The sequence below is a fragment of the Mycteria americana genome, chromosome 1 (genome assembly GCF_035582795.1).
Source record: "Mycteria americana isolate JAX WOST 10 ecotype Jacksonville Zoo and Gardens chromosome 1, USCA_MyAme_1.0, whole genome shotgun sequence".
NCBI classification, from domain to species: domain Eukaryota; kingdom Metazoa; phylum Chordata; class Aves; order Ciconiiformes; family Ciconiidae; genus Mycteria; species Mycteria americana.
In genome coordinates this window covers 954,893-965,271 of record NC_134365.1, presented here as the reverse complement: position 1 = coordinate 965,271, position 10,379 = coordinate 954,893, and the positions used below count along the sequence as shown (strand labels likewise).

Genomic DNA, 10,379 nt, shown 5'->3' with positions numbered 1-10,379 from the left:
ACCGGGCCCCGCCCCCGCCCCGCCCCCACGGCTGCCGCCCCGTTCCCGCACCGTCGGGCCACGCCCCTCACGGCCAAGCCACGCCCCCACCTCTTTGCCCCGCCCTCGGGAGGGGCGCCGCACCTCGCGGGGACCCCCGCATCGCCCCGCCCTGCTGTGGAGCCCCGCCCCTTCCGGCACGCCTTCTGACGGCTGGCCCTGCCTTCATTGTTTATAGCCCCGCCCCGCTGGCCACACCCCTTCCCGTGGGCCTGCCGCCCTGTCCGTGCCCCGCGGAGCGCGTGCGCAGTGCGCGTCGGCGGCTAGGGGGCGGAAGTGGCGCGCGGCCCTCTGCGCGTGCGCGGCGGGTGCCGGCGCGGAGGTAAGGCCTGCGGCGACGCGGGGGTTGCCCTGGAGACGCCCCCCCCCCCACCCCCCCGGGGCCCCCCCGGCTCCACGGCCACCCGTGACCCCCCCGGGCCCTCCGCCACGGCCCCGCGGCCTCCCCGCCGCTGCCCTCCTCTGTCCCCCCCTGCCCCGGCCCCCCCCCCCACGGTCCCCCAGCCCCTCCTGCCCTCCGCGGCCCCTCTGCCGCTGCACCGCGGCCTCTCTGCCTCAGCGGCTGCCCCCAGTCCCTCCCCCGCAGCTCGCCCCCCCTGAACCCCACCGCGGCCCTGTCCCACCCGCCCACTCTCCCCTCCCGTGACTTCTCCGGCCCCTGGTGCTGACCCCCCACGCCTCCGTGGCAGGCCCTCTGCAGCAGAACACCCCCTCTCCCCCCCATGGCAGAAGCTGGGAGGGCTGGGCCCCCCACCCAGCGCGGGCAGCGGTCGGACTACCTTCACAGAGGGCAGCTGTGCTGCCAAGGGACAGGCCAAGGGGCTGTTTCTCTTGAAAAATAAAAATCGAGCCGTTTATAGATGTAAACCCCTCTGACTGACCGGAGGGGGAGCGGCTGCGGCGGCAGATACCGCTGTACGAGGCCTTCAGGCTTCTTCTCTGGCTCTGGCCGAGAAGCTTGAGGCATCCGAGTCCTAGCACGAGGTGTTTCCCCTCAGAGCGCTCGCTACCTGTGCGCTGAGCCCTGGGGCACGCGGGCGCTTTGCGGGGTTCAGTGCATGGTGACAGATGCATTGCAGAGCCGTTAACCGCGTGGTGTCCGGGGGGGTCAGGATGGTGGTCCTGCTTAGCCGCGTGCTCCTGCAAATGTGTCTTTGCTGCTCGTTTAGCCTTTGCGCTGTTTCCTTTCAGGTTGCATGAATCATGGAGAAGTTTGGCATGAACTTTGGAGGTGGCCCGAGTAAAAAAGATCTTCTAGAGACTATTGAATCGCAGAAGAAGCAGCTCCTTCAGTACCAGGTTCGGCTGAAGGATGTCGTCAGAGCCTACAAGAGCCTACTCAAAGAGAAGGAAGCCTTGGAAGCCAGCTTGAAAGTATTGTCCGTGTCTCACGAGGCAGATATTGGCTTGAGCGGTGCTCAGCCTGCGTCTGTGGCTAGCTCCAGCTCTTCCTTTGCCGATTCTGCTGATGACAGGAGCTCGGTTCACAGCGAAGATAGCGTGGGGACAGCTACCAGTGCAGACACTGCTGCCAGCCTGGCCAGTACCAAGGGTGAACCAGGGCCTGAAGATGATAAGCCTGCGGCCGCCACTTCCTCTCTTAAATCAGAAGAGACGAGCGGTTCAGAGAGCGGCATCAGCACGAGCAGCGGGGATGTGTCATCTGCTGCTAGTGAGGCCGATAAAAGAGTGCTCCAGCTGAAGACCCAGTTGGCCACCTTGACCAGTGCCCTGTCAACAGTCACGCAGGAGAAGTCCCGCATGGAAGCCTCCTACCAAGCAGACAAGAAGAAGATGAAGCAGGACTTGGATGACGCCATTAAGAAAGCAGAGCATGAGACTGAGAAGTTGGAGACAGAGCTGAAGTCTGTCCAGGAACAGCTAGCCGAGACCAAAGCTCGTCTGATCACGCAGCAGCACGACCGAGCCCAAGAACAGGGTGACCACGCTGTTATGCTGCGAGAGCTACAGAAGCTGCTGCAGAACGAGAGGACTTTGCGTCAGGATGCAGAGCTGAAGCTGGAGGAGACCAGGGAAGCGTTGGCCGGCAGGGCGTGCATGGCTGACCGCGCAGAGGGGTATGAGCTGCAGATCAAGCAGCTGAGCCAGGAGGTGGAAGACCTGAAGAGAGAGCTGCAAGCTGTTCAGGAGGAGAACAACAAGCCAGACCCCCGGATACAGGATCTGCAGGAGGAGATGGCCAGCCTTAAGAACCACTTCCAAGTGCAGCTGCTGCAAGAGATGAGGAAGGTAATTCCCTGTCTGGGCCCTGGAGCAGCTCACTCTGTGGGATGTCTCGGCAGCGATTGGGGCAGGGTTTGAGGCTGGAGGAGCACAGATTCCCCTTCCCAGTCCCGCAGAGTCTGAGAGGTTTGAAATAAATGAGAGCAGCATGGCTTTGATGGGATGATAGTCCCTGAGGAAAATAAAAGCTGTTTGTGATACAGCGTATAAGGCGTTAATCAGGGGGTGGTGACCATTGGATTTGGGAGCAACCTTTGAGGTGATTACATGGTGACTGTCCTCCACAGTGTCATTTGGTTCTGAACGTGTTACCATCTGGTGTGACAGTGGCTGGGCTTGGGAGGAGACATCTTTCCTCTGACCCACTATGGCAATGAGTGTGGTCTTGTCCCATAAAGTATGTAAGCGCAATGCAAGGTACACCTACAGGAGCTCATAAAAAGGAAATACCTTCTAACTAACCTTCTTCAGTGAAGCTCTGGGGAAAGAAGAAGGGTCAATACAGGAGAAGGGCTCTAGCCTGTGTGCATGCAGGGGGAGAGCGAAGAGCTAGAAAGAGGGATGTGGTGGAAAAGAGGAACCTGTGTAACTCAGCAGGTTGTGGGGCAATGTTCTCGGGGGTTGGCATCGGGGGCTTGGCACCAGTAACCGAATTTCCATCTGGAAACGCTCTGGAATGGGATCTTCCTCATCTCCTTGCACCCCAGAACAAGTTTTCTTCTTTCTAATCTGAAGCATCCGGCTGATCTAATGCAATTTGCCCCTTTTTTGGAAGTGGTCTCTAACAGCTGCTCTCTGACAGAGGTGAAGGTGACCTGACTCTGGCTGTGTTTTAGTTCACGATGGTGATCGTCAGGCGCTGTCGTTGTCCAGAGTACTTATTAGTCAGTCGGATCTCGATAGCTGTAAAAACTGTGAACACCAGGTGTTTGCTGTAGCTCCTCAGAAACCACTGAATTATATTAATATCAGTGCAACAAAGCGTAGCGTTTAAGTAAATTGCAGTTAGATGTATGAAGGTTTTAGAGCACACACGCGTTTTAAAAAAGTCCTGTAGCAGATTGCGGTGCGAGTTCGCTGCTTCCCACTCCCCGCACACCTACAGCAATGCCAATAATGCTGGTAACAGGAACTCTGCAGAGCGGGGAACAAAACCAAAAAGGCTTTTAGTTTAATTTATCCCAAAATAAACAAATACCCAAAAAGGCAAGTCAGTGTGGTGGCTTGCATAGGGTTCTAGGGGAAGGGATGGCCCTGCACTTGTTTGGAGTTCAGCAGAGCAGAATTAAGCCCCCGTGTAAACCGCAGAACTCCTGCCCAGAGTGCTGAGCTAATCTAACCCTGCCGTGTCTCTCCGCTCTCAGACTGCACAGGCAGAGGAGCAGCTCCGCCAGCACGCCCAGATGGAGGAGCGGCGAGTGGCCGACTTGGAGGGCCAAGTCTCCGAAGTGTCAGAACTACTTGGCACTTACGAAAAAGCCAAGCAGAAAGACCAAGTGGTCATTCAGAAGCTAAAGGACCGCATCGTACAGTTGGACCTGGAGAACAAAACCCTGGCCATCGCTGCCTCCAGCCGCTCCCCTGTTGATATTCACGTAGAAGAAGCCAATCTGGATGTTAATGTTCTAAAGGATAAAATGGAGAAGCTGAAGAAGCTCTTGCAGGAGGCAGCTAAGAAGAGTCAACCCACTCTGGACATCGAGAAGCTGTGTGAGCTGGAGCTGCCAAAGGGCACTGAGGCTGGGGATGGTGAGAAGGCCACTGCTTTGTACTATCAGCAGGAGCTGAAGCAGCTGAAGGAAGAGTTTGAAAGGTACAAGGTGAGGGCACAGGTGGTTCTCAAGAACAAGTCGGCCAAAGATGGCAATCTGGCTAAAGAACTGGAGGAAGCTCAAGAGCAGCTGGCTGACCTGAAAGAGAAATACATTGTGCTTCAGCTGTCCTCTGATGAAATGGAGAAGCAGCACCAGCAAGACATGGAAGCCAAGAAGCAAGAGTTGTCCCAGCTGCAGCAAATTCATAGGCAGGAATTAGAGCGGTGCCAGCTGGACTACAGGGAACGGGCACTGAAGCTGGAGGAGGAGATGCACAAACAGCGGGACCGAGCACTGGCGGTGCTGGCAGAAAAGGACCAAGAGCTGGAGCAGCTGAGATCTGTCATGTTGCCTTACGGGCTTCAAGGATCCAAAAACTACCTAGCGTCAGGGACTGATGTTACTAGCAGTGACTCACCAGGTAACGATTCCTCAGAGATTCTCCCCCAGGCTCTTCATCTCTCCGCCACCAGCGAGCCCACCTTCTTCTTGTACGCAGAGCAGCTGGCTCGCAAGGAAGTGGAAATTGTAGCGCTGAGGAAGCAGAAGCACAAGCTGGAAATGCAAGTTCACCAGCTTCAGGAGAAAATCTTGGTTGAGGAGGAGAAGCACCGGGAAGAGGTATCCGCACTTCAAAGCGAAATCGAGAAGAATTTCAGAGATAAGAGCAGAGAGGGAGCCAACCTGGAATACCTCAAGAACATTGTCTATAGATTTTTGACACTGCCAGATTCTCTTGGGCGCCAGCAGACTCTAACTGCCATATTGACTATTCTGCATTTCAGCCCAGAAGAAAAGCAAACTATTACAAAACAGTCGGCTTACAGCAGCTGGTGGCTTTCTGGGAAGAGATGAGATGGTAGCTTTTATTCCTAACTGCTTTTGCATAGTCACGTTTCTGATTATTAACTAAGACCACTTCACTTGTGGTGTAACCTCTTTCCAACCGTGCGATGGAGCAGGGACCTTCCAGCAAAGAATTGGGTTTAAACTAGTGCCTTTAGCACTAAAGTAGAATTGTGCCAACTATTCCAGTAGGATCACAGTGCTCTCTTGCTCTCTGGTGTGAGAATTTGCTCTGAGTTGGAACTTGATTTAAAAAAAAAAAAATTGAAGATACCAATGCTTTTTTAAACACAATTTTTAAAAAAATCCCTACCCGTCAGGTGTGGGGTGAGGAGCTCTATTAGAGTGGAACTTGGATCTTCAAACACCAGACAGGTTTGTGACTGCAAAGATTTAAAGGCAGGGGGGAAGCACTTAACGCGGTGCTAAAATAACATAAGACAAAGAGCTGAAAGCCTGCAAGAAGGATGAGTCTTAACTACCAGCATCATCCAAACGCAGAAAATCTCGAGCAATTTCTCAAAAGGCTTTTTTTTACCTAGAGCCAAATGTATACCAGTGGATACAGCAGCTCCTCGTAGCACTGGGGGCCATCCGATGGCACGACGTGTTACGGTGTGCTCTCGTCACTGAGCAGGGATTCTCTCTACAGTTACCGGTGTTTCCCAGGGAGGAGGAGAGAGATCCTAAGTATTTAACGGTTTGAACCCTTGTAGCTGCAGTGGTGCGAGCAGTGACTCCCCACCAGTGTCAACCCAGCAGGTGCTACGTAGCAGTTCTTTTAGAGCAGATACCTGCGCTTCCTGACCCCGTTCGAGATGGGAACCAGGGTCTTGCAGAAAGCAATCTGAGGAAAGGCTGAAACAGGCACGTTGACCCTTCAGCAGTCATTTTCTGAGCATGTGGGAGTTTCGGTGAAGTTTTGGATGTTCTGAAACGTTGTTTTTGGAAGCAAGGCATTGCTCCTGCTGGCACAGGAGCAGGCAGCAGTGAGGGGCAGGAGATAACAGCTCTGGGGGCAATGCGTGCCCTGGACTTGCAGTAAACACTGTGTGAGGATGAAGGTCTGGCCTGCTGCTGCATAGACCTTGAGGCTCTTGCGTAACTTCCTTGCGAATCGGTGAGCATGGCAGGAAGGAAGCCAAAACATTTTGAAACACCTCTGGCTTTGGTGGACCGCTGTCAGCTCCCCGCTGGCATGCCTGCGTTTTGCAGTTGTGCTCCGCGTCTGCCGGCTCCTGACTGCTTAGACCCAGAACGACTGAGCTGAAAGCCCTGGCTCGCTGGGCAGATGGCTGTAATAGGCCTTTTGTGAACGGTTGCAAGACTAAAACCGGAGCGTGTGTTTTGAATATTAGTGGACTGTGTGAGAAGGGTCAGGGCCTCGGGGAGCTGCGGCGTGCGGCTGTGAGCGTGCTGCTCCCCCAGCCAGGGAGGAGAGCCGGCAGGCTCGGTGCGAGGCCGGCGCTGGCACGAGCAAACTCCTCTCCCCTCTGCGGCGGTAGGAATCTGACTTTCCTTTTGCTGTTTGAGCTCTGCGCTCGGGTGCCTTGAGAGCCGACAGGCTGGAGAAGGGGAACGTGCTGTTTCACCCTCAAAGCCCGTGTTTTCACCAGTCGAAGGGCTAGGGCAGCGGCTGGCTTTACGCTGTTGCCTTCCCTTCCCCTGCCGGGTTGACGGTTGAGACAAGGGAAGCACCCACCTGACTGGGTCCCTGGGAATCTCCCCAGGCGATCCCCTGGGTGCTGGGGCCACTAGAGGGCACCCACCAGTTGCCCAGACCCAGGGACAGGGACCCTAGGGTGCAGCATCCCTCCTGCTGCAGCCACTCCCGGCGCTGCCAGGGCCTGCTTCCCTGGGACGGGACCTGGCTTGAAAAGTGACGCACAAGGACAGGAGCAAGTGGCATGAGAGGGCTCAGTGACCGCAGCCAAGCCTGGGTCCCGGCTGGTCCGCGTGGCCGGGGGGGCAACGCTGTATCTCAGGGCAGCTCGCACGGGGGCTTCGGGCTCCGCAGGTGGGAGAGGTTCTGCGGGGTCAGCAGGGTGGGTTTCTCTGTCCGAAATGTTGTCTGCTGCAGTGAACTCCTCCTGAGGTCTGGGGCAGGGTGCCGACGCTTTCTGTAACAAAGGCTATGCGAGGTCAGGAGAAAAAAATGAGCACGCCAGCTATTGTGTGTCCAGTGCTGCCTGTTGGCGTTAAGTTATCTGAAATGGGAAGGAGCATCTCTGTGAGGCCGGAAGAGCTGTGCTGGCTGGATCTCCTGGAAGAGTGCCCATCAGGAAGTGTTTGTGCTGATATTTAAATGGCCACTCTCTTAAAACCAGGGAGGGATGTTTTGCTTCCAGAGAAGTTGGGTGGTTGCCTGCAGCCCTGGGAACCGGCTACTCCCGACTGTGCTTTTACTGAAGCTTCTAGAGCTTTCTCATCTGCGTAGGCAAAATCTCACTTGAGTTTTGTTGTCATGCACCTGCTTTGGTTTTAATTAAAGCTTGGCTACTAAAGCACAACTTCCCAGTCCCAGAGTACAGGGAAAGTGTTTGTAAACACTGGCATTAAGTCTTGTTTTAACAATCCCCAGGCCTCTCGCGAGTCCTGGAGCCGAGTTAACAGACAGGTTGATTTAGCAGCTCTCGATGCCGCGCTGCCCAGGGAGGCCTCGGCACACCGCACAGCCTGGGCAGCTCTTCGGGAGGGAGCTGCTGCGCCTCTGGGCAGCGCCGGTGCCTTGGCAGCTCACGCCGGCTCAGCCGGGTTGATGAGCCGTTGCCGCTCCAGCCGGACAAGCCCCGCTGCTCAGCGCAGGGTCTGTGCTGCTCGCCCTGGGATCTGAGCGCGCGGTCCTTGCACGGCTGCAGCTTTGTAGCTGCTGCTGCTCTTTTACCGGAGCGCGTCCCTGCACACGTGATGAGGCCAGCACGGCGCGTGCTGGTTTTCTCGCAGAGGAAGTGGGCTCTGCGAAGCCGCAGGAGCCGAGCGGGGCTCCCCAGCCACCGCACCCTTCCCCGCCTCGCAGCATCTCAGCACAGGCAGCCTCTGCAATTCAAGTGCCCGGGATGCGCAGAGAGCTTTAGCAGCTGAGCAGGATGGAGTCCTTTCCCTTCTCAGTGCTGTGCCGACGGTCCTTGTCCTGTCAGTGGCCAAGTTCCCTGGAGTTCATTCCACAAATCCCACCTTGCTGAAGGCAAGGGCAGTGCCCCAGCTCATGCAACCCTTGGTGCCAACTTATCCTCAAAAAATCCTCAGGGAAAACACGCCCCAGGCGGAACCTGGACCTGCTGGAGGGCGTGGGCAGGCGTGGCAAAGCCAAGCAGTCAGCAGTTCCTCGTGCTAGCATGGACACTGCCTCTGCGCAGAGGCCAAGCTGAGAGCATCGGCAGTTGGTCCCGCGCAGGATCCACACGCTGCTCTGATGGAGGCAACTGGGTAGAAATTGGAGAGTTTGTTCCAGGGAGCGTTTGGTCTCGGGCTCCTCGGCTTTGAAGCAGTTGTCAATGATACGAGTGTTGGCTCAGCCAAGAGATCTGCTGAGAAGAGCCCGAATCTGCTGGAAAGCTTGAATCCAGTGGTGCCTCTGAAACCACAGGCATGGCTCAAAATCTTACCCCGTGGGAATGGGAGCCATTCCCACAACGGCTGAGGGTGGTGATGCTTCCTCCCGCTTCGGCTTCGCTGCACAGGCTGGGAGGGGATCCCTGTTCTCCCTTTGCCTCCTGCTCTTCTGGAAGAGCCTCTGCCTGAAGAATGAAGTAACCCAGAGGAGATGCCAAGCGGCGGTGGGTTTTGTGACGGTTGTCGGATGCAGCAGGACCGACTCTGCTGTCCCAGCAGCACTGTGAGATGGCTCTTCCCCACCCACAGGTCTGGGTTCCTCCTGTGGTCCTGGGCAGGAAAAATTGCCAGCCAAGCTGGAGAGAGACTGGCCGGCGGGGAGGTTGCAGCAGCAGCAGTGATGGTGAGGAGGGGAATAAAACGGGGTCCAGCTGGGACCAGGCGGAGCGGCTGCTCAGGGGCCAGCAGGGTTTAAGGAGCATTTCCTCACCTGACGGAGGAGAAAGGGAGCAGCTACAAAGGAGGCGGCTGGGACCTCCAAAGCAAGGTCCTCTGCGTCGCTGTCAACCTTGTGCAGCTCTCCCAGTGCAATTCCTTTCTCTGTTCCCCCACAGCCCCTATCCCTACTCCTTCTTCCCTCCGACCTTCCCCCACATCCCTCCCTCTTTCCTCTCTTCATTCAGCCAATACCCTCCGAAATAAAACAAAAAACCTGTTTGAAGCATAACTCTGCCGTTTGGTGACCTGTGGTTTAAGTGGTGAGTCGTGCGTGGGCTGGCTGCCGGCGTGTGCTGACGCAGCACTTCGCCCCCGGCCTCCCTCGGCACGCTGCCACAACCGTCAGGGCTCGGTGCTGCCGCGCTTTGCCGGACTGCAGAGCCTCTTGCCACGCTGCTGGCGTCTGACGGAGCCACCAGCCCTGGCTGCTGACTGCGCAGCCCGGCTGCGGTGTTCTCGTTCCCTGGTGTTGCAAAAACTGTGCTTGAACAGATGTAAAAAACCTAAATTTTTGGCTTGTGAATTTGACCTGTTCTTGCTGTTAGAGCATCAGGAAACGTCAGCGTCTCTGGAGGTGCACGCGCAGCACCGCGGCGGGGTACGAAACCCCCCTCTGCCTTAGGGACAGTATTAGGTGACAGCCTGCGCGGGACAGAGATGCTGTGTTCAAGCATAAAGAAAACGTAGAGAGAAGGTTGGGTTTTCCGGGTTTCGGTAATCCTTGTCTGCATGCTTGAGTGAAAAACATTTTACGGCAGGATGGTTACTGTGAGGACCTGGCGGGTCTTGGCTGGGCCTGGATGGTACTGGGCATTGCCTGGCCCAGGGGGACGTTTGCTGGCGTATCAGAAAACCCTTGATTTCAAAATTATCAAAAAATTACCAAACCCCTTGATTTCCTGAAGTCCCTGTGAGTACGGGAATGCAAACGCTTCATTCCTGCACCTTCCGTCCCGTTTCTGCGCCTGTGAGTGGATGTAGGGGAGTCCGGCACTGGGAGCTGCCCGCCTCTGCCCCCACGCCCCCCGAAGCTGCTCGGGCTCCAGCGCTCAGGGGCGAGGCAGTGCCACCGCAGAGGGGGTCGGACCCCCTTCTCTCGGGTGGTGCTGCGCCCTCAAAGCACCGTGCAAACAGCGGTGCGTTATGTTTGCTGCTGGTGTGTAAGAAGAGCCCTTCCCTCTCCCTCTGAGGAGGTTTGGTGAGCTGCCCGGGGTGGAGGGATGGGGTGGTGCAGGCTGCGGCCCTGGGGCAGCGAGCTCAGCCCCGCTCCCGGGGAGCCCGGCTCGGCTCGGTGTCACGCGAGCACCCTTGTCCCGCGCTGGGCACGTTTTTACCAGTGTTTCATGCGTGTCTATGCGGTCGTGTGCCGACTCCTGCCGAGTGCAG

At 56.8% G+C, this 10,379-nt stretch overlaps 1 protein-coding gene across 1 annotated transcript; it reads left to right on the top strand.

The window, feature by feature from the left end:
* The first annotated feature begins 301 nt into the window (after positions 1–301).
* Positions 302–5,349, top strand: GCC1 (GRIP and coiled-coil domain containing 1). Its single transcript, XM_075507686.1, has 3 exons — positions 302–361; positions 1,231–2,289; positions 3,648–5,349. Exons 2-3 carry the CDS (start codon positions 1,243–1,245, stop codon positions 4,950–4,952), a joined length of 2,352 nt encoding a protein of 783 aa, XP_075363801.1. The 5' UTR covers positions 302–361; positions 1,231–1,242; the 3' UTR covers positions 4,953–5,349.
* Positions 5,350–10,379: the final 5,030 nt, after the last annotated feature.